Source organism: Convolutriloba macropyga, chromosome 1 (assembly GCF_964194025.1).
Source record: "Convolutriloba macropyga chromosome 1, txConMacr16.3, whole genome shotgun sequence".
Taxonomy (NCBI): Eukaryota; Metazoa; Xenacoelomorpha; order Acoela; family Convolutidae; genus Convolutriloba; species Convolutriloba macropyga.
In genome coordinates, this window is record NC_134468.1 from 24,409,965 (window position 1) to 24,434,245 (window position 24,281).

A 24,281-nucleotide genomic window follows, 5' to 3' on the forward strand; every position below is an offset into this window, starting at 1 on the left:
AGTATGCATGATCCAATTAGAGCATGGAACAAAAAATCAAACAACCTATTTTGAGATCAGAGCTGACATGTTTTCGTGTCACAATGCTACAATTACACGCCTCGACATAAGTCTGACAAATCCACTCAAACTTTTTCTTACAAAAATACCAGCGATCGATAATTTGCCTCACATGGCAACAATAGCACAAGCGCGCCAACAATCCATTAAAGGTATTCAATTGAAAATATCAGAAGTGCCTGAGTATCAACGATTCTCGTTCGATAAACTTGATGAACTCGCAAAGTCGATTTTACGTGATAAGCGGACAGTTCGTACCAGTCGAAGTAATAAATTTACACAAGGTCATACATAGAAAATGTCCATCATTATTAGAATAGTGTCATTCATAATATCAATGGTTTTACATTTTTTCCTTAAATATTTAGTTCACAAATATGGAAAACGCTACGCAAAACTGATGAGATCTGAAAAAAAAATTGTACCTCGACCAGTACTAATTGTTACCCATGATGAATATCAAATTCTCAACTTACACCCAGACTTTGGAATGTTGAAAGAGAATGTTGTAAATAATCAAACTCAATTAATGTCTGCCTTCTCATACAGTGGAACTGTTCAACAGACTTCTGCTCCTCCGATGGACATGAACCTTTTTTGTCAACATTCGGCAAACAATCTTAAGCAAGTCTAAATGTACCAGCGCGAAAAAGACACAGAATAAACAATTATAAATCACAAAGTTTATCTTTACAAAATGCTTTCTAAAGGTTAAAAAACACAAACAAGAAACTGTTATTACAATTTCAATGTTGTTTTCAAACTATCTAAAAAGACGCGCAAAAGAAATATGACATAATTGATTATCACAATTGATTAAATGCTTATAATGATTGCTGCTAAAGTGCATGAAAAACAAATTGAAATTTCTTAGAAATCCTATATAAAATTTTATAAACCATCATGATGGAGTAAAATTATAAAAGAGGCGCAGTGTCATGGATAAATTATTACACAATTTCTCCTTGAATATATTTGATGGAATTTGAAGGAGATTAAATTTCTAGATTGTCATTGGATAAAATTGTATGTAGTAACTTTATGAAAAAGTAGTAGAACTGTTGTTTGTAGATGTTGATTGAATACTGCAGTTGGATTATTTGGAAGATTGTAAAAGTTGGAGTATTTGGAATGTTGAATATACTAGCTGAAGAAATTAGTTGAATTGATTGGGACTCTGCATCGAACCAGCATCTGCAATATATATGCAAAACAATCATTTTATGAATTGAGTATGAGACATATAAGTGTATTGTTTCTTTCAGTATTATGAGGCGTCGAGGAAGCCTTGATCCTCTGTCCGAAGAGGCCTTGAACAAGAAAATATCTTCACGGTTTAACAGGCAAAAGAAAAGAGTTGATGCTAAAGTGCAATGTTTAGAAAGACTTATTACGCATGATGCTCACGATATTGTACGAAATGTTGTGGAATCAAAAATTTTATCTTTGGTTGGCAATGGGAACAATGCTAGTCCGGTAAGTCATCCTTAATTTACAGAACTTTGATGTTCTTCGTTTTCTAAAAAAAACATTATTGGTTCGCTAATTTGAAAAAAAAGATTGTTCACTTTTTTCGGGTCAATGAGAATTAAAATTAGAGTGGCGATTTTAGTCACGCCTGATTAGTAAAGGTGACGAGGATTTTTTCCGTCCCCCTTCAGTACGTTTTACACCCCCGTTTAACAGCACGTGCCATTACATGGTAAATCATTGTAAAAGTATGGCACGTGCGTCTGGGAGTTTGCAATTAATATGTCCAACTAAGCTGGGGGGCACAAACGGACAGGCTCCGGGAGCGAGAAATAGAGTAGTTTTACAGCGTGAACTTTTTACATCTGCTGCAAAAGTGGTGAGGTTGTGGTGTTTAAAGAAATTTTTCTTGTTTATGAAAGGGAGTTTCGTCACATCGGATTTTTGCTCCTGCTTTTTGTTTGCTCTTGATTTTTTGCGAACGCTTTTAAATGCATTATATTCTCTCTAATGGGGCTTGGGTGTATTTTTGATTCCCTCATTAAGCGGCTGATGTTTATTTTGTGTTTACAGATTTGACATTGGTACTGCATTTTCACGAAATTTTGGTTCAATTTTCGCCCGTTTTGCTGTACTGCTTGTATTCGTGTCACTTAGTCCGATTAGTGATGACAAGTCCCATTGGTTTTCTAATGAATTATATTTGAAATTGTTTAATATTTTCAGTTGCTAACAAATGGTTTTTGGCAGAAAATGGTTTTTTCATGAAATTTTATTTTTTAAATTTTGGCTGATTTGTTTTGTCGCCTCGGCATATAATCGGAGTAGTGACTCGTCCCCCTGGGTTTTTAACAGGCAAAATTGAACCTATTTAATGTATTAAGTTGAATAATAATTGTTTTAATTGCGTTCATACAAGTTTGTATCAGTTATATCAGTTTTGTTGTCTTTTCTTGTGCGACTTTTCGCTTGATCGTTTTTTCGTATGATCCTTTTGACTTGTCCTCTAAAGCGGGAAGCATTCTCTTCAGTGTGCAATTCTTAAGTGTTTTGAGTGGACAATTTTTTGGTGTTAAGGGTGGTTCTTAATCTTGAAAGTTTGAAGTCAGACCCCCACCCAGACACTCACACCCCCAGGTACACCCTCCTCAACCGGGGGGTTTGGACCCACTCTTGTCTCCAGCCCTCAAAATCCTACCACCCCCAGCCAATCGTTTGAGAGCAAATCGCTCGACGTTTGTCGGTAATGTTTAAGACTTTGACGATGTTTCAGTAAAAAATGAGTTAATTTTTTTGTTTTGCTTTTAATGTCTTCACCCTTCGTATGAAAAATAACTCATTTCATCGGCCGTCTATTGCAGCAAAAGTTGATTTATATAATATTTTTGGCAGCTAATAGACATTATTTATTTTAACTAAGTGCTTTGTCGGTTTTTTTATTATCCCTTAGTTTAGTTGATATAGTCGTCGTCTTTTCACTTAATCTGGAGAATAATGATTTCATCGGCCCTCTATTGAACGTTTTTTTTTACAGCTAATTGATATATTTTTTAGCATTAATTTTTAACTATATCTTTTGTCAGTAGCTTTGTCACTATCCCTTAGTGTAATTGATTAAGTGTTTTAACGATTTCCTCGTCAAAATGTGAATTTTTTGAAAATTGTTTTTCTGTTCTGACGGCTATCTATCCATCGCACTACTGCGCTTATGTGACCCGTCCATTACTCTATCAGCTGTTCTTGTGAAGTACTCAAAGATATCTCCTCGTCTTGTAATATGTTTTGGATTATTGTTTTCATGGACCTAAATGTGTTGCTGCTCATAGTCAACAACGGCAAACTGCCATTCCGTAAATTGATCAATCTAATTTGCTAGCTCCTATATTTGATATTATATAGTAGGACTAGAAGGGCATGTTGACCCAGTTGATTCTATTTTTATGCGAGTTGCCAAGTTGCTTTTATTCAGTTTGATTATTTTGAATTTAAAAACCAAATTGTTTAGCTGTTTATCAAATAATGTAAAAGTAGTTCCGCAATCGTATAAATGTTTTACATTAATCAGCGTTTAGTCAAATGTAATTCGGTTTAAGCAGTTTTTTTCGTTTTCGTAGCTCAGCAGTGTAGGAATCCTTCTAGAGGTTAAAATAGAGTAAATTCGAAGTAGGTTCGAGACTGAGTTGGGAGGGATCCTATATCTGTGAGGTAGAGCACCCCAAATTTTACTACTTTTTTTTCCAATAGCTGGATGTATTGGCAATTGCAATAGAGCGATTATATGGCCGTTATTGATCCGGTCTGTTAATATCCGTAATTATGAATATTGTTTCAAACGAGATATATGTGTTTCAGCATTTGAATTCACCCTTAGCTTCAAATGGATTTTCTGAGAAAGCTGTCAGAACACCACCTGACATGCAAAAAAGGATGGACTTGTTCAGAGAGCGAATAAATTTGCACAGAGTCCCCTCAAATGACGTCATTTCACCCAGTTTGATTTTAAATATTGTATTTAATCAAATTTTATATTACTCATCCTGGTTCTGTTTTTAGCATTGATTCCGACCCAAGATTTTCTCATGAACACTGTAAAGAAACCAAGCAAAGGTAACCAGTTTTTAGCTAGAACTATTAATTGCAAGACATAAACAATTTCATATTCTAGCTCCTCCACCGGCAATGCACGCAATCATTGCAATGTTGATGGAAGACGAAACTGCAGATAATGTTGATGCAGAAACTGGTTCAAATGAGAATCTTGATGTACAGGAACCCAAAGCTAAACGACGTAAAACTATATCTGGATCGTCAGATTGTTCTGTGGCAACGAATGAACTGCATCAACCACCTAACTTGAACCCAAGTATATTGAAAAGTTCTAAAGTTATAAATCTAAACTCTATCGCAGTATCTTCAAATACGAATTCGGGCTCACAATCGGAGAAAAACATGCGATCGAAAAAACTGTTTGGTGCTAAATTAGATGAAGAAGTATCAGTGAAAGACATCTCAAGTAATGAAAGTACTAATATGTTTGTTCCTGAAACTAATGAATTTGAGATGCTCAATGATCACTGTCCCGAAACTGTGTCTTCCGGATCACAAGTTACTTTTGCGCCATCCGTGCCAGTGGTGCCTGACAGTTTAGAATTTGTGCTTAATCTGAAAAGCTTTGCTGAGAACTCTCAACCAGTCTCCAATAATTCGAATACTTCTCAAGAAATCAAAAGTCAAGCAATTGGGCAAAGCTCTCAAATTTACAATAGTCAATCCCAAAACCTGCAAGAAAACAAGAGTAACAAGAAAATGGCCAAGCGTAATAAAAAAAGAATTGCGAAACCTCATGCTGTACAGTCTCAGAGGATCTTCACACCTTCTAAAGTGCAGGATTTTGACATATTCGAGGATAACCGACGCATTTTGCCGAAAGAAGCAAGAATGATGATCAGAACTACCCCAAAAGTTGCTCGAATATCAGCTCTTAATCGCAGTGAACTGCACGTGCAGTCTACACAACAAAAGATGCCGTCCAAATTAGTTTCTGAGACGATAGTGTCGTATCCTGCGGCTCAAATTGCTAATCCAATTGCCCTTGACCCACCGATTGTCGCGGTTAATAAGGATGAGCATACGAAAATGCAATCAAACCCTGAAAAACTAGTTAAAGACAGTTATAAACCTAAAATTCAATCGACCGATGAGTCATTAGGCTCTACAAAGTCGGCGCGTAGCTCTCGAAACCATAGACAACATGATCAAAACGGAATTATTTTATCAAAGAGGGCTGGTACTGAAACGGAATATCTCGTATATGCAAGTAGGGAGATAAATCAAAGAGTTCCAGAAAACGCTCACGCACTTGGAAGTGAGGATCATGAAAGCAATGAACTGAGTGAACAAAATCTCTGCGATACTTCAACTTCAGCTAATAAGAAAAAAACTGTAATTGAACATGTTGATAATGACGTAATATCCAGCAATGCTTGTATACAAGAAGATGATTTGAACGATAAAATAACGGACCGGCTTTCATCTCGAAGAACTCGAAGTAGAAAAACAAGAAATCAAGACAAGAATAAAGATCAAAGAAAGGAATCACCTGGTCGAAAAGTGAGCGATGAAAATAATTTTGTTCCTAATGTAACTGATAGAGAGTCAGTCGATGTCGAAATGGAACCCTCTAAAAATTGTCATAGTATGCGAACATCGATTACTGAAAACGAAGAGTCGATCGGAACTGAGCAAGCTAACGAGCAATTTGACAGAGTGGATCAAGCTGCCGGAAATAGACAAGCAATAGAAATTTCGAATGACAAATCTGCTGAAGTTGATGTAGCAGAGAAACAGGCCAATCAGCAGACGATCCACGATGAAGACGATAACACAACAGCCACAGTGCGAGCAATGACAACTAGATCTCGTTCTAGAGAAGCTGTCACCAATAGATCACATCAAATTAACTACGAAGAATCACCAGATAGAAAAACAAAGGGTAATCGAACGAGAAGAAACGCTCACACCAAAAGTTCTGATCTCAACAAAACTGTTAATATTGTTTCCATAGAACCTCGTGTTATAAAGGTCGTATCCCAGCCAACTGTTTTGTCTAAAGAGTATGCTCAAGCTTTGTCGAATGAAATAGAAATGTCATCATGCAACGGAGAACTAAATGAATTAGAATTTGGAAACGTAGACAATGACGTAAGAAATGGACTTGAAATCGGTAAATCAAATCAGGAACCTCCTTTGTTTACTGTTAGAGCGAGTATTGATGCATGTAGCCTGGAGAAGAAAGGAAATCGACGAATGAAAAGAAAGTTATCCAAAATTGAGGCAAATTGGCAAAAAGCGGATGCTGCGACATCTCACAGCTCTATCAGAGGCGTATGTGGAAATATGGTGATTTATTCGACGACGCTCAGCCCAAAGTACGGTTAAAAAATTTTCGGGACTTCACTTCTACAGACCCACCCCATCTCATTGAAGCTAAGTCCGCTCAATATAATACTGTGCTCTCGAACCAAGTTGGAAGCAATTATTGTAAACGTGTTGGTCTTTTTTACGACTCGACGAGGAGTATTGGTATTACAAAGGTTTTTACGACTCGAACAGAATAATTGTCTAAGCGTCGTTTTTTATCGATATTTTTGGAGTGTGTTTAAAACAGGACTTAAAAGTCAATGCTGCACGTGAAAACGCCAATGCTACAATTTCTAGGTCAAATGGCTGAAGGAATCGAAGAAGGGAGGGAAACGAAAGTCGTTCTGTTTGTTCATGCACAGTTATTGAGAGATCGAGAAAAGTAGGTGTGAAAAAATTTTCGCTAAGCGACAGAAATTTTGATCACGTGCGGCTTTTTCGGAGCAGTTTCTTTTGCTTTACTGTTTGGTAAGGTGTTTATCTACACCATAATAAAAATAACTGTAAACATTTTTGACCATCTCAATCCAAATCATATATATTAGTTTTATATGCAATCTGCAGCTGTTTTGCAGCTTAGACGCTTTTTAGTGGTTTTTGTACTCCTGTTCTTGGTTTTAGTGTGTGGGATATACTTTGGCGGAAATTAGCTTGTATGTTGGTTATCGTGGCCTTCTGATCTTTTGATATCAATTTAAAATTGTTTTATTTGAACGAAGTGGGCAAAATTTTCCATCATTTTTCTGCTGAATTTTTCTACTTTTTCTATCCCCGAATATTTTTTCAGGCTCAATTGATTAATTAGGCTTGTTGGCAGAGTTATTGTTAACTGCTCTTGAACGTAGTTCATAGCAATTATTGTAAACGTGTGTGTCTTTTTTATGCAAAATTTTCGCTTGACAATTTTGACTTTTCGAGTGACTTTTACGCCCTTGACTTTTTGCATTTCGCGTGATCTAAAATTCCCTCTCAATCACAATTTCAAGCGGCTGAACTCAATTGGCGGCAATTTAATACTAAAAGTCAAATGAAAAGTGCGACGAAATTGGTGTCATTTTTTACTTTAAATCTTAATAGTGGTATATGTTAATCTCAAATGTGGTTATTTGAAGCCCACTGTAGAACTTTTTAGTCCCATTTAGCCCCCCCCCCCCGACTGAAGCAGGCTGCAATTGATTAGAGCTCCCACTAGTCGTTCAAGAGCAATTCTTCCGACGTTTAGTCGGTTATGTTTACTAAGTGAAAACTATTAAAGGTTTGATTTTACATATTTCATAAAAGATATAAATGGTTATGCTTTTCTTTGTATTTTTTTTTTATTTCTTGCGCATGTTTTTAGCGTTTTCAAGTGCGTCGTAGATACCAAAAAAAAGCAGGGACTGTTTCTTAGGGTGTGTTCAGAACAGTTATTGAGAGCTGGCATATTGTAGATAAGGTTATTAATAGCCCTATAGCAATAGTTTTTTTTTGTTCATTTGCGTGATTAAATTTTTGGTCACACTTGACTACCCCACTCACAAAAATGACTTCCTGACTTTGAAATTGACTTTTATTTACGTTAATTCAAAGAGATAAGGTCAAATGGGTGTGTGTCACTCTAAATGAAGGTTATTTGAGATCAGCTAATAGAGGCAGCAAAAACTTATACAGATTTTTTTTAAATCAAAATATAACATATCAGCCTTCACTGAAAAGAATTTTTTTGGTCTGTCTTTTTACTGCTTTTTTGCGACTGCAGATCTACGAAGCTATTGCGGCTATTTTCTGGCAATCTGCCAGCTATGTTTAAGAATTTAACCGGCTTTGGTGTTCTGTCTTTCAATTCTCTTCCTTTTGCTCGGCTTTTATCCTTTTTCGAGATGTATCGTTTGTTATTTTTTCTCCTCAATTGTTAGTCGTTTGTTGGACACCGGACAAGCTTTTATGAGCAATGGTACCAGACATAAAAACTACCTGACAATATTTTATGAGCAGTGATTGCGGAGCAGTAACTTATGAAAAGTTTCCAAAAAATACTTCGCGTCGATTCCGGGGTCTTCGGGCTATGTTCTTTTTTTAGCAGATGCAAGATTGTCCATGACTTTAATTTTGACTTTTCTTTTTGAATATTTATCTTTGAACTTTGACTTCTGTTTTAGAACATTGGACTTTAACAGCAGCTTCGTTTGTTATGTACAGTAATTAAGAACTGCTGGTAATACCCAAGGAAAATATTTTTGGAAAAGGTTTGAGAATTTTTGGTCGCATACAAGTCTTCTATCTATCTAAAACTACAGAGCCCTCTATGCCTACCCCCCCCCCCCTCCCGCCACCTACCTCCTACACCTACCTAAACCCCACATTTACCCACTGGGCACCTATCTACCGCCTGTCTACACCCGCTAACACCTACCTTTCTGCCTCCCCCTGCCCGAGCTAGCTACCATTGCACCTCCACCTACCTTACACCCCCACGCCGAGTACCTTGGTGTGTCGACATTGCTGTGATTTTATTACTTTAAATTTTAAAGATTCGAGAATCCACTAGTCATTTGAGAGCGATTCTTCCGACGTTAGTCGGTTATGTTTTTACAATGATATGGGCTATAATTGACGTGGGTCAGTAAAATTAATTTCTGTAGCGTAGCTTAAAAATAATTTTCACCTTCTGTTTCTTGAATTTGAGAACGCATTTTTCATTTGAGCTTCTACCTGAACTCTTCTAGAATGAAAGCAAATTTTGAATTTTAGTCGGAAATGAATTTTGCTGTTCAAAATCCTAACTTTGGTTTTCAGGCAGGAAAAAACGCTATCTCGAGCTTTGAAAGTTCTGAAAGGAAATGCAAGCGAGATAGAGCAGCGAAATGCAAAAGCGTCTGAGTTAAAATCGAGAAGCAAACGATTTAGGGGCAGTGGTGTGGCTAAGAATCTGGGTGTGTACGAGGTGGCTAATGACACTGGTAGGAGCCTGGAAGGTGTCACTCACTTAGTGTGCGGGAGCTCTAAACGGACTCTCAGCGTTCTCTTTGCTATTGCCAGAGGGTGCTGGGTGATGGATTTTAATTGGGTAAGTTGAAAGGAAAAGTTTAATTTGTAAGAGTACATAGATATATTATAATTGATTGCAAGTTGTTGCAACAGTACTATAAATTGAAGAGCTGGTAAATTCTTAAATTCCAGTTTTGGTTATTTAGCCAAATGAAAACTGGAAAGTCAGGTAGACGGAAGGATAAATTTTTGTTCGAAAACGCTAATTCTTTGAACATCTGTGAATTTCTACTGACACAATTGAATGTAATTTTTCTGTCAAGGTTAATATAGACAGCTCAAGGCAGAGAAATATATAGATAATAAAACTATGACAGATTTTGTTTATCAATGAAAGGATCGTTTCGTTTTGTTGCTCTCAAAAACAAAATTTACTTGTAACGTTTTTTGGGCCCTGTTAATCTTTTTAAGCAATTTTTCTTTTGATCATTTTTCATTATTTCATTTATCGGTGAAAAAAGGGGATAAACGTTTAAAACTCATGGTCGTTAAACCACTCTGAAATTCTGCGAGAGATTTTCTGTTTGAACGATTCATCGAAATTGCTAAGGAGACTTAAATTCATTAGGGAAGGGCGTTTATGGCATGGGTTCAACTACTCACATCCTCCTATTTGTCGTGACCCCGCCCTCCTCAAGTGTGGCTTCCTCAAGCTTAAGCTGGTTGTTATCAGAGCCAAGGCTTCGACAATAGTTTGAGAGCAGTTCAAACGACATTTGTTGGATGTTCAAAATAACAGAAAAAGAAAAATTTTGTTCAAATCCAGAAAATCTGCTTTGCATTTTACCTCCACAGATATGAGACAAAATAGCAAAAGTGTAGCCAGGCTATCATTGGTGACATTGTGGTTTTTTTCAATTCAAAATGTTTGTTGACGTTTCGAAGAATCTGAAATGTATTGGGTGCTTTTTTAAGGATCTCTACATTTTAACTTCTTTTTGTCAACGAGAAGTCAAATTGGATTCGCGATTTAAGGCAAGCTTGAGTACTAAAGGGGAGTGAAAAAGCGAGTAGTTTAAGACGTGAAGTTTCAACCGTATTTAAAGAGTGAGGAATTGTTGTTGGAACAAATTTTTCGAAGCAATTTTTGACGTGGGGCTCTTTGAATTCTATTTTTGTGGTTTTTCTTTTGGTTTCCTTAACGAATTGTTTCAAAACGGCCATACTTGTGTTCTAATAATTTATTGGCTGCATAATCCGGCGTAATTGAAGCTATTTTTCTTTCAATTGTTATCTAAAGTTTTTAACTTACTTTGTCACAACTAGTTTGCAAAAAATATTAGTGATGTTTAATAGCCGCCCTCATCTTCTCAGCCGGCTATTATAGCGCTCGTATTTTTTTTTTACTTCGTCGAATAAAAAAATTTTTCGCTTTACCTCATTTTGCCGCTTTTTCAACATTTTGCGTGAAATCTTTTTGACTTCTCTAGGCTAGTTTCTCTCTTCTCTCATTCTGCTAAAAGTGATTTTGAACATCAGTTGCTCAGCAAAGCAATTCAAAATGAACAGAGTCAGAATAAAAAATTGAAGTCAGAAATAGAAACGGGATAAACCCATAAAGCCCAATTTTAGATGCCCGCTATTTGAACGTCGTTCCTATAAGTCTTAGTTACCATCTCTAATGCTTATTGGTATTGATAGTAGCCCCTGTAGCCTCTCTCTAAGAAACAGAAATACGTTATGTTCAACTACGAAATGCCATCAAAATAAATCGGACTTAAAAAATGTTTTTGTACAAAAATCTTTTTTTTTTCAATATCTATTCTTTCAATCCCAATCATGCTTATTGGAATCAACGGCGGCTATTTTCCGGCAATCTGCCGGGTATGTTTTTAGTTTTCCAGTTTTAGTTTTTTAATTGCTCTCAAACGAAGTTTGTAGCAATTATATTAGTCCTAATGGTCTTTTTTATGCGTTTTTTTGCTTGACCGATTTTTCGTCTGACACATTAGACTTTTTGTTCTCAAAAACGGGATAAACAGGTAGCGCCCAGCGGGCATTTAGTGCTCTTAGAGCCTTTCAGTTGTTTCAGCTCAAACTGTTTTGGAGACTTCTACTTATGGTGGGAAGGGCGGTTCTTAGAGGTTGAAGACCCCCCCCCCCCCTAATGTTTTATCTTCCAATCTCGTTAATAACACCTCCCTAGCTCTTGAATACGGCATAATGGAAGCTGTTTAAGTATTGATTTTTCACCTAACGGTTTTTACTACTTCGAAACTCTGTGATTTTTTAATTTGCCCGTTTTTGTTGTTCTTTTGCTGTCCTGCAACTTTGTCTTGTTAGTAGACAGTCTCCGTGGCTCGCGCTAATGATGTTGAATTTTCTTACTTATTGTTGAATTTTCTGTTGCATATTTGACGGTTCTAACGACTTGACCACTATTTTCTCAAAATATAGCCGTGTTTTTTTTTAGTTTTGGTTGGTAGTTCGTATTGTTTTGCTGTTTAGTCTCAGTAATAAGAAGAAGTGTCATAGTCTCTGATTAACACAAATTTGAAATTTTCGTTCCTTTGTTTGTCCGCTGATTTGACAGAAATCAGCAGTTATTTTCTCAGTTTCGGCCGTGCTTGTTAATCTATCTGGTTGCCAGTCTCTTAGTATTAATATTAACATTTATCATTGGGTTTTTGTAAAGATGCAAGATGATTCTATTTTATCGGTCCAGTTTGTATCTTCTGTTTTTTGACCTTTAAACCATTCGTTTTCAAAATGTTCAAGATTTCATTGAGTCTTTTTATTACCTTCCGTTATTGTAAGTTTTGTTCCTGCCTTTATATTTAGTTTTGTTAAATGATATCTTACTTGTGCTTAATAAACTTTTAATTTGGTTTAATAAAATTTTTTTATTCTCAAGATTTGAGTTATTTACCCATTTTAATGGCCTTGATTTTAATAACCACCTATTTTCAAAGACTTTGATGAAATTCGATTTTCTCAAAATATCATAGCTTTTGTACTTTTCATTGGGCTGCCTCTTTGAATTAGTTTGAACCAAAGCTTGTTGCAATTATTTGGTTTCTTTTGTTGCAATTATTTGGTTTCGCTTTGTCTGACGTAACTCATCATTTAAAAAAGCACGATCAATTGAAAGTCGCAGTGTATCTCTGCTTGATTTTTATTAATCTTACTATTAATTTAGTTAATCATAGTGTGAAAATTTTTGAGTCAATATACAATTTGCAAAGCTTTATAATTGCTCTTAAAGTAATTTTCTAGCATTTATGTAGCTTCTAATGGTCTTTTATTCAATTATTATCTATCATTTTTGTCTGACTCTTTAATAGCAGCCGTCAGCCTCTCAGCGGCTATTATTTAGGTGCTTTCCTTTTTTAATTCGCTTTACCTTTTGATCACGTTTTTGGTTTTACGTAAGTCACGATTTTCACGTTTGACTTCTGACTTCACTCACTGTTTCAACTGAATGGATTTAAGATTCTTTCACGTATTGAATTATATAATGTAGTGAATACGGTGAAAGTCAAAAGAGCAAAATCAAAAGAAACGGGATAAACATAAAGCCCGATCATTAAGTCATAATGCATTAGGTTATCAAAGTTCACTAAAGCGATTGCAAGCTGGCATTAGTATTATGCTTAATAGCCTCCAGTCTGGAAGCTGAATTAAGTGTAATTTTAGACTCCAATTGAATGTGCAGAATTTACACACCAAATAAGAACCTTTGACAGTTATAAAGTTTCTGTCAATTTCTGTCAAGCGGGTTAACGGTGGCTATTTTCCCGCAATTTTCCGGCTATGTTTTGACCTTTCACCCTCTAGCTAGTAAAGCCCGGAGCATTATTCTCTCTTCAGTGCTCTTGGAGTTCTAGTCTGTAACTATACGTTCGATAAGATTGCTGAGGTATATTTTTAACTGCTCTCAAAACAAAGTGTGTAGCATTTATAATAGTCCTGCGGTCTTTTATGCAGTTTATCGCTTGAACACGTCTGACCTTTCTAAATTGTGCCAAAAATGAGAAACAGGTAAAGCCTAGAGGCGTTAAGTTGCTGAGCACGTTTCTTAGAGCTCTTCTAGTCTCTAAGTGCGTAATTGATCAAAGTTGCTGAGAAAGGAAAAAAATATACTGTAAAGGGCAGTGACCCCACTCCCGCACCTAATGGTTAATGATATTCGGCTTAAGTCTAAGCCCAAGCAGACTACTACTGAAGCTAGTCGGTTGTTCGAGAGCAATTCGCCCGAAGTTAGTAGGTTTTGCTCATGGTTTGAAAGGCGAATTTTCGTTTTTGTGAAGTTTGGAGACCGCCTATTTTCCCCTCCTCCGCCCCAGATTTTCTCCTACCCCTCCACCCCGTTTTTTCATATCACCTCTCTCCGGAATCATTTCAGCCAAGCTCATCTTATTCAGCTTAAGCTAGCTAGTGTTATAGCCAACGCCTTCACCTTCGCCAGTCGTTTGAGAGCAATTCGTTCGAGATTAGTTGGTTTTAATTTGGATTTATTTCTGAATTCTATTTTGAGTTGTTTGTGCAAAAGAACAGAACATCAATTACTCAGTCAATGACTTACGCCGAGTAGCTTCTAATTTTGCATATTTTTACTTAAGTGTAAATTCTAAGCATTAAGGCATTATATTGTTGCCAGGTTTTCCATAGGTAGAAATATAAGCAGGTTGTTTTGTGACTGTTATCGGAAAATATATTGGCTTTGTTGAAAATTCAATAAATATTTTGTTATCTTCAGTTTTTAATTGCTCTTGAACGAAGTTCATAGCAATTATTGTAAACGTGTGTGTCTGTTTTATGCAAAATTTTTGCTTGACGGTTTTGACTTTTCGAGTGACTTTCACGCCCTTGACTTTTTGCGTTTCGCGTGATCTAAAATCCTCTCTCAATCACAATTTCAAGCAGCTGAACTCAATTTGTGGCAATTTAATACTAAAAGTCAAATGAAAAATGCGCCGAAACTGGTGCCATTTTCACTTTAAATATTAATAGTGGTATATCTTAACCTCTAATGTGGTTATTTGAAGCCCACTATTGAACTTCTTAGTCCCATTTAGGCGCCCCCCGACTGAAGCAGGTTGCAATTGATTAGAGTTCACACTAGTTGTTCGAGAACAATTCTTCCGACGTTTAGTCGGTTATGTTTTCGTTTGTGCTAGCAAAAAGTCTGACATGGAACAAAGCCTATTTTTAACTCTCATTGAGTAATTGACTCAGACGGTAAAACTGGAAAGTTTTACTTTTGGAAAAAGAAATTTCATATGGTGGTCCTGGAATTTTTTGTTGAGTTTCTTACATTGAAGATTAGCGTACTCTTTTTTGTTTCAAAGCAGCTGCCTCAATGTATTTATTGCTCATGGAAAGAAGTTTTCTCTCAGGACAAAACAAAGTTTGTTAAACTTCGTCGTTTTTTTGAAATTTCTATGCTATGCTCACGCGCACGATCCACTTCAAAATTGGCTTATATTGGAAACGATTGAAACCGAGCAAGAATTTTCGATTATATGTCTATATTTCTAAACGAATATAGGCTGTTATAGGTATTTTAGTAATATAAATAAATATTGAAATTTGAGCTAAACTATTTCTTATGTCACGCTTATTTTGTTATGAGCTGTTGCAAGACGGTGTTTTGACCTGTAGGCTGCAATAGATTAGATCTGTAGGCTGCATGCACTAGTCGTTCGAGAGCAATTCTTCCGACGTTAGTCGGTTATGTTATTATATTGAGAAATTGAATGTCATGTGTTTTCAGTAAAAAGATATTTTTTTAATTGCTCTCGGACGATTCTTGATTCTAAGTTCTTGATTCTAAGTTGCTTTTTCAGAAATTCTTGATTCTAAGTTGCTTTTTCAGAAATTAAATCTGTTGCTAAAACAAATGCGATTTCAAGATAAGGTAGCACAGGGGCAGGATAGACGAGTGGTTAACGGTTTAGTCTGGAACGCCAGACGGCGAGTGTTGAATCCCTCCCTAGTCGGAATTTTTTGCTCGCATTAAGAAAAATTGGGTCTTTCCCATTATTGCCTGCGCCAAATTATAGCCCTCCCACATTATGGTATAATTACATGATTGTCGGGGGGTTATACTTTATATGACCATTAAGCTTGGGGTCTATAATGGGAAAGACCCGAAAAATTTATTGTTGTTTATTGATTATCTAAAGGGGTACGATTTAGTCGTATTTATCGTTGAACCTCAACACGAATAGCTGTAACGCTCAAGTTTTCGCGAGCCATGAAGCTTTTATGAAACGCCATATCGACTTCCTGTTCCTTCTAAATGCACTCATCTTTTACTTGAATTCAAGAGATCTGATTTTTAGCGCTTTTTCGTTCATGCGATTTCTCAGATTTTGATTGCAATCCCCCTCCGTTGTCAATCAACTGCTTCCAACAGGCCTGAGTGCTGTACTGTGTGACTATAACCCCGCGTATTTGTTAGAACAGATACTTACTTAAATCTCAAAACTGGAAAAAAAATTTCATGAGCCTTCTATAGATTTTGGAACGCGTGATATCCATCGTCTATTCCTCCCTGTTGCAATTAAGGTCACATATTTTCCGTGTCCGGACAAAACAGTCCCAGACAAAATAGTCCCAAATTGCAAAATATTCCCAGACAAAACAGTCCCAGACAAAATAGTCCAACGAAAGCAGACAAAATAGTCCCAGACAAAATAGTCCCGAATAAATATGGAAACAATTGTAAAATATAATCTACAAACAATTAACAAACATAATCTATGAGTAAATTTTCTGAATGCTCTGTTTTTAATTGATATGAACGAGGATTATACCGAAAACTTGTTTCAAAATACCTAATTTGGCTAAAACTAAGTTGCAATCAGCTTAATATTTGCTCAACGAAGTACAATTATATGAATAACTTAAGTGATTCCTTTGTTAATTGGTGTGCATATGTTTAGCTCTATCTTTAGTTGGGACTATTTTGTCTGGGACTGTTTTGTCTGCTTTCTTGGGACTATTTTGTCTGGGAATATTTTGCTATTTGGGACTGTTTTGTCTGTTCACCATATTTTCGAGTTGTGGAATGTAATTTTCTCTCAATTTTGGAATGAAATTTATATGAACATTTTTTGCGTCAACCTAAGTGCTAATGAGAAGATTCAGTGTAAATTGTCATTCTCACCGAATTTGAAGGTTGTAATTGCTCACAGAGTTCCGAAGACTGGAATCCGCATATTCAAGCTTTGTTTAAAGGTAACTGCTTCACTGGACGCTGGAAGCTGGATGCCGGAGAAAGATTTCGAACTGTCAGCGTTTCCAGGAGCAAAGGTAACGCTCGTTTTTCAAATAATTTCACAGAATGAATACACTTTTTAATGGCAAATTCATGAATTAGATTAATCGAGAGCGACTTGGTTTGATGAAGCTACATGCCTTGCAGCAGGCAAAGCTACAGAAGGGATCTTTGAAAACAACTTCGATTGTAGTGAAGCCGCCTAAAATCCTGTCTTGCAACTGTTTGCTGTACGTCTTGGAAGGCACCCAACCTCCAAGACATGAGTTAATGACTCTCATTGCGCTGTGCGGAGGCTGGCTTGTTGACAATCCAGAACATGCAAAATATCTGATTGGTCAGAGAAACCAACAGTACCTGCCTGTCAAAGTCAAGAGTCGAGTGAATTTATTTTCAATCCCTCTCATTAAGGAAACATGGATTTTAGGTTGGTACATCTTTTACGCTAAGCTTGATTGAGCAGCTCAAAAGGAAAATCTCTACAAAATGTTAGATTGTTATACCAAAAAAGTTGTTTTTCGTTTTAGATAGCATAGCTACTGGACATCAGCAATGTATTGATGACTATTTGATTAATTTGAACTGACTTCTTTCTTCGTGTTCTTGTTCTGTGCAATACAATTGTTTTAGTATGATAATTAGTTCCTAATTGCAACTTCTAAATAAATTATAAAGCGTGTGCTGTCAAAATACTAGTTTTGCTGTAAATATATTATTCATTAAAACCTTTTCTAAAGGAACTGATTGCAGGCCACTTAGATTTCCAATAGGGCCGTTAAAATTTGCTTATTGAAATTAGTGTAACTATTACAATGCAGAAACATTTTCAAATTTTTACTGCGAACATTTTTCGTTTGCGATTATTCCACTCACTATTTGACAGATGGTTATTAATAGCCGCCCTCATCTTCTCAGCCGGCTATTATAGCGCTCCTATTTTTTTACAATTCAAAGAATTTGAATTATATTGGGGCGCTGTCTTTTTTTTCTTTTTTAATAGCCGCCCTCATCTTCTCAGCCGGCTATTATAGCGCTCCTATTTTTTTTACTTCGTCGAACTTTTTTTCACTTTACCATTTTGCCGCTTTTTAATAGCCGCCCTCATCTTCTCAGCCGGCTATTATTGCGCTCGTATTTTTTTTACTTCGTCAAACTTTTTTTCGCTTTACCATTTTGCCGCTTTTTCGACATTTTGCGTGAAATCTTTTTGACTTCTCTAGGCTAGTTTCTCTCTTCTCTCATTCTGCTAAAAGTGAATTTGAACATCAGTTGCTAAGCAAAGCAGTTCAAAATGAACAGAGTCGGTATAAAAAATTGAAGTCAGAAATAGAAACGGGATAAACCCATAAAGCCCAATTTTAGATGCCCGCTATTTGAACGTCGTTCCTATAAGTCTTAGTTACCACCTCTAATGCTTATTGGTGTTGATAGTAGCCCCTGTAGCCTCTCTCTAAGAAACAGAAGTATGTTCAACTACGAAATGTCATCAAAATAAATCGGACTTAAAAAATATTTTTGTACAAAAATCTTTTTTTTTCAATATATTCTATTCGTTCAATCCCAATCATGCTTATTGGAGTCAACGGCGGCTATTTTCCGGCAATCTACCGGGTATGTTTCGACATTTTGCGTGAAATCTTTTTGACTTCTCTAGGCTAGTTTCACTCTTCTCTCATTCTGCTCAAGTGCTTTTAAACAGCAGCTGGTCAGCAAAGCAATTCAAAATGAAGAGTCAGTATAAAAAATCAAATTCAAAAATAGAAACGGGATAAACCCATAAAGCCATTTTTAGATGCCCGGTACTTGAACTTTGTTCTCATAAGTTTTATTTACTATCTCTAATGCTCATTGGTATTGATACCAGACCCTGTAGCCTCTCACTGAGAGACAGGAGTATGTTCAACTACGAAATGACATCAAAATAAATCGCACTTAAAAATGTTTTTGTACAAAAATCAACTTTTGTTGATATTTTCTTTTCTTTCAATCCCAATAGAGTTATGGAGATCAACGGCGGCTATTTTCCGGCAATCTGCCGGGTATGTTTTTAAGATCTGTTCACACATTTTCATGATTTTTGAAGTCAAATTGGAGTAGTGATTTTGGTCACGCCGAAACAGGAAATGGAGCTAAAAAGCGAGTGGTTTTGCGGCGTAATTTTTTTCGCTCTAATTTTAAAGCAAAGTGAGAAAACGGTGTTTGAACAAAAATTCGGTTTCTCGGTAGTGGTTTATTGTTCACATGCGGCAATTTCACTTTGATTTTTACTGTTTTTTCAATTTTTTCGATTGTTTTTTTTTCTAAATGGTTTTCCCAATCAATTCACAGCTCATTCTAGGCCTAGTTTTTTGTTTGAATTAAATTTTCATTTCTCGCTAGTTGTTTTTTTGTTCACATGCGGCATTTTGACATTGATTTTCTGTTTCTTTCTTATTTTTTTGTTCTGATTTTTTTTAAAATGGTTTTCTCAATTCACTCATAGTCCATTCTAGGTCTAGTTTTTCTGTTTAGTCAATGAAAATTCTGTGAATTGTACGTCAGGACTTGTCCTGCTATGTTTTTTTACCTAGTCGAACTTTTTTTCGCTTTACCATTTTGCCGCTTTTTCGATATTTTGCGTGAAATCTTTTTGACTTCTCTAGGCTAGTTTCTCTCTTCTCTCATTCTGCTCAAGTGCTTTTAAACAGCAGCTGGTCAGCAAAGCAATTCAAAATGAAGAGTCAGTATAAAAAATCAAATTCAGAAATAGAAACGGGATAAACCCATAAAGCCATTTTTAGATGCCCGGTACTTGAACTTTGTTCTCATAAGTTTTATTTACTATCTCTAATGCTTATTGGTATTGATACCAGACCCTGTAGCCTCTCACTGAGAGACAGGAGTATGTTCAACTACGAAATGACATCAAAATAAATCGCACTTAAAAATGTTTTTGTACAAAAATCAACTTTTGTTAATATTTTCTTTTCTTTCAATCCCAATAGAGTTATGGAGATCAACGGCGGCTATTTTCCGGCAATCTGCCGGGTATGTTTTTGAGATCTGTTCACACATTTTCATGATTTTTGAAGTCAAATTGGAGTAGTGATTTTGGTCACGCCGAAACAGGAAATGGAGCTAAAAAGCGAGTGGTTTTGCGGCGTGATTTTTTTTCGCTCTAATTTTAAAGCAAAGTGAGAAAACGGTGTTTGAACAAAAATTCGGTTTCTCGGTAGTGGTTTATTGTTCACATGCGGCAATTTCACTTTGATTTTTACTGTTTTTTTCAATTTTTGGATTGCATTTTTTTCTAAATGGTTTTCCCAATCAATTCACAGCTCATTCTAGGCCTAGTTTTTTGTTTGAATTAAATTTTCTTTTCTCTCTAGTGGTTTTTTTGTTCACATGCGGCATTTTGACATTGATTTTCTGTTTCTTATTTTTTTGTTCTGATTTTTTTTAAAATGGTTTTCTCAATTCACTCATAGTCCATTCTAGGTCTAGTTTTTCTGTTTAGTCAATGAAAATTCTTTGAATTGTACGTCAGGACTTGTCCTGCTATGTTTTTTTACTTAGTCGAACTTTTTTTCGCTTTACCATTTTGCCGCTTTTTCGATATTTTGCGTGAAATCTTTTTGACTTCTGTAGGCTAGTTTCTCTCTTCTCTCATTCTGCTAAAATTGAATTTGAAAATCAGTTGCTCAGCAAAGCAATTCAAAATGAACCGAGTAAGTATAAAAAATTGAAGTCAGAAATAGAAACGGGATAAACCCATAAAGCCCAATTTTAGATGCCCGCTATTTGAACGTCGTTCCTGTAAGTCTTAGTTACCATCTCTTATGCTTATTGGTATTGATAGTAGCCCGTATAGCCTCTCTCTAGGAAACATAAGTATGTTCAACTACGAAATGCCATCAAAATAAATCGGACTTAAAAAATTTTTTGTACAAAAATCTTTTTTTTCAATATCTTCTATTCGTTCAATCCCAATCATGCTTATTGGAATCAACGGCGGCTATTTTCCGGCAATCTGCCGGGTATGTTGATAATTGCTGAGGTAAAAATCGCGGTTATATGACAATTTACCCAATGCCATTATACCCAATGCCAAAATACCCAATGCCATTATACCCAATTCGCATCGATATTTTCGTTCGATAATCCGAGTACTAATTAGCAGAAAATAGCTCTTACACGTATGATTTAACAAGCGTGTGATTTAATCCCATGTTCGGTTGTGATAGTTTCATATTAAGTCCCACGGGCGACTGAGGCATGGCCATAAAGCATAATAATTTAATCACTTGTTCGGTTGTGATAGTTTCATATGAAGTCCCACGGGCCGCTGAGGCATGGCCATGGCCATTAAGTATGTTAAAACATACGGGTAACAGCTACTGCTAATTTGCTGTCGGATTGTTGAACGAAAATACCAAAGTACATTGGGAATAATGGCATTGGGTATATTGGTATTGGGTATAATGGCATGGGTAAATTGTCCTGACACCAAAAATCGCAATTTCCATTCTATAGAAATTGTTTTCAGCAGGCAAACTGTTTAGTGGTTTCACTTTTTTCATTGAAGTTCAAGAAAGAAACGTTGTTCAAAAATCTTTCATTTTAAAGAAAAAATGTTAGAGATCCATCTGATACGTAACATGCTTGGCTTGTAGCTCGCCACTTTCCAGTGCTTTTAGGAGCTAAAATGTTAAAAAAAAGTTTCAACACGCGTAATCTTAAGCGGTACTTTCTGCTTATGTCCAATTAGGTTTTATCTAGACACATCTTTCTACTGAGGATGCGGTGGTCCAAGATGCTTCAAAAATTATAGAATGTGCTTACAGTTCATGAAATTGGCAGAAAGATTGTGAGTTGAAACCTTTACAAGTTAAGAGTACCAGCTCAGTATTCTATTTATATTGGCTGTTCGTTTGGAAAACTGAGTTACAAACGGCAAAATTTAACTAATCTTTTGGTGTTTTGTCATTGAATTGTTTTCAGTTGACTGTTTTACAAACGTTGGGAATTTCGATCCTAAAAACATAACTTTATAGCAATGGTTCTCTTTTAAGAGCCCTTCAATTGAATATTCAAATTTGTTGTGAAACCTTTGGACATCGTTCAAAATTTAAAGCTATTATATTAATTGGAAGCTTTCAATAAAAATATCGATTTTATAAAAATATCGAAATTCAATAATTCGATTTGATTTGGTTAATAATCTGAAAACCGAATTTTAAATTTTTTGACCAAAATTATTTTAAAGAAGTAGAAACAAGGAGGCTTGGTGAGTTGAATTCGCATATAATGTTTCAACCCCGCATATCCACATTTCTGATTTAATTCTAAAAAATAAAAAAAATCACATTGTTCACGAATTGACATTTGTGACACAAAAATTCACATTGTACACAAGAATCACAAACTGGTGTATGAGTTGTAACAAATAAGGCATTAACTCCATCCAAAAATGAAATAAATAATGACGTATTAGAGGGCCGATGAGACTACGCGACAAGGCAAACAACAAACTAAACAGAGAAACTAGACGAAAACTGGACACCCGTTTTTAATAGCATTATAACAAAGGCAAAAGAGCATCGGAAAAAATCTAAGGTAAACAAAATAAGGTGCTTTAGAAAGCATATGGGTTCTGTCCTTAATGAGATTAGGTAACAAGTCGATAAAAGAACAAATTAGGTAAAGGATCAAAAATCCATTAAATTTTTTCAAACCAAATTATTTCAAAAGCCAACATCCATAAGCTTTCACTAAAAAGTGTCAGATAGATTGACATGTAACTCCTTTCGAAGTAATTCCACTGGGACCTGTCATTATTGAGACTTAGAAAACTACAAAACAGGAACATATCCATTGAAAAGACAAAACATACCAAACGAAAACAGTTTACGAAAACATACAGCGTTGAAACTATTAATACAATAGGTTACTAACTGAAAGGTTGACTGTGAAAAGTCAAAAAACCTCAAATTTTGAGCAGTATCAAAACTCAAAGTTTTCTTGAAAAGCCAGAGTCAAAGTAATAAATCATCTGTTAAAACATGAAACCAATAGTGAGATTAATGTTTGCTCCAAGGATTTAGAACGAACCTGTCAATGAATCCAAGTTACAAGTGGTCGAAAAAGAAAACGTTAAAAAATACGCTTCGGTTTTAAAAACAATTAATTTGAGGTCATCAAAAACGTTGGCTATCAACTGAAGGCATTGGTTCACCTATAACTCTATAGGATGCAATGAAGACCTTTCATTTCTCAGAATAATTCATATGACTACAAAAAGATTGATTGGAAACTGCAGGCAAAAGTCAGAGTTTCAAATGAGATGTACCAGCAAATAGTGTCAAATCTGGCATCCTTTAAATAACAATGGGACCGATAATGTGACAGGAGATCTAAGGAGAAATATACATTTAGGCAAACTTTCCGACATCACAATTTATGAAAAGTCATATATCATAATCATAAAACCGTTAGCTAAACCGCTTAAAAGATTATTTTTCGTTGGCCTGGAAATAGGATAGGGTCTGTCGCTAAGGTAACTGGGCTATGAAATGAAAATTTTTTAAAAAGTTGTCAATGCCAATTGGGCCTTCGATTAATGAGACTTAGTCTGATGACTGCAAAAAGAATGACCACTGCTTTCAAAAACGAGAAATTTTAAAGCACTTCTTCGAAAACACTTTGTTAAAGCCAAAAATACCATGAATTGTTATATGAAATCTTTTGTGCCTGCAAATGGAATCAATGAACAAAAACATGCAAAAAAATTAATTAAAAATTACAGCTCCCCATTTTAAATCCGCGAAATATTAGCGCAAAAGATTGTCGCATAAAAGCTCAATATTAATGATAAACGGTACCTTTTACATGAATATTGATTTAATTGAGCGAAAAACGGTCAAAAATTTTGCTCTAGAGAACTCGTTGAAAGCGGAATTAATTTTGCCTTCATCTGAATATTTTTAGTTTGTGTCCAGTTTTTAGGTTTATACTTTCGGAAAATAATGAAAGCGGGATAAACTATCATTTCATGTACCATTTCTCTAAACTAGAAGATTGACTCGATATTTTGAATGTTGCCAAAATAAAGTCACTTAGATTTTCATAATTTGTTTCTGATTTTTGCTCTGAAACTTTGCACTGATTTTCATATGATATATCCCAGTTTATTTAAATTTCCTTACTTCGGAAAAGACAAAGGTCCGAAATTGAAGAAAGAACAAACTAAACGTTGTAATGAATACAAACATTTTCTTAGACATCGCCTTCTTTGTGACAAAGTTGCAATAAGATGAAAACTTGTTAATCGCATCTATGATGTGATTTTTTGCTGAATGATTTACTAGTTGGGTTTTTTAGGTGATTCTCAAATTACTGGTACAATTTGCTGTAGGATGGAACTCCAACATTTTTCACTATCTAATAGGTTTTTGATCCAAAACCAATTAGATGCGACCTGAACTATATTTATCAAGACGACTTTCAACGTTTTCTATGGCATTTTCAAGTTTTTTTTCCGTTCTCGAAAGAAAAAGGTAGTTTTTAGAGTTTTGTCAAAATTTTGCAGAAATGCTAACAA

At 35.6% G+C, this 24,281-nt stretch overlaps 1 protein-coding gene across 1 annotated transcript; it reads left to right on the forward strand.

Moving 5' to 3' along the window:
- The first annotated feature begins 1,306 nt into the window (after window positions 1–1,306).
- On the forward strand, window positions 1,307–17,427 carry LOC142336981 (uncharacterized). The gene is made up of 8 exons (XM_075385985.1): window positions 1,307–1,536; window positions 3,883–4,021; window positions 4,084–4,137; window positions 4,196–6,458; window positions 9,226–9,496; window positions 16,663–16,737; window positions 16,805–17,129; window positions 17,230–17,427. Exons 1-8 carry the CDS (start codon window positions 1,330–1,332, stop codon window positions 17,286–17,288), a joined length of 3,393 nt encoding a protein of 1,130 aa, XP_075242100.1. The 5' UTR covers window positions 1,307–1,329; the 3' UTR covers window positions 17,289–17,427.
- The last annotated feature ends 6,854 nt before the right edge of the window (window positions 17,428–24,281 follow it).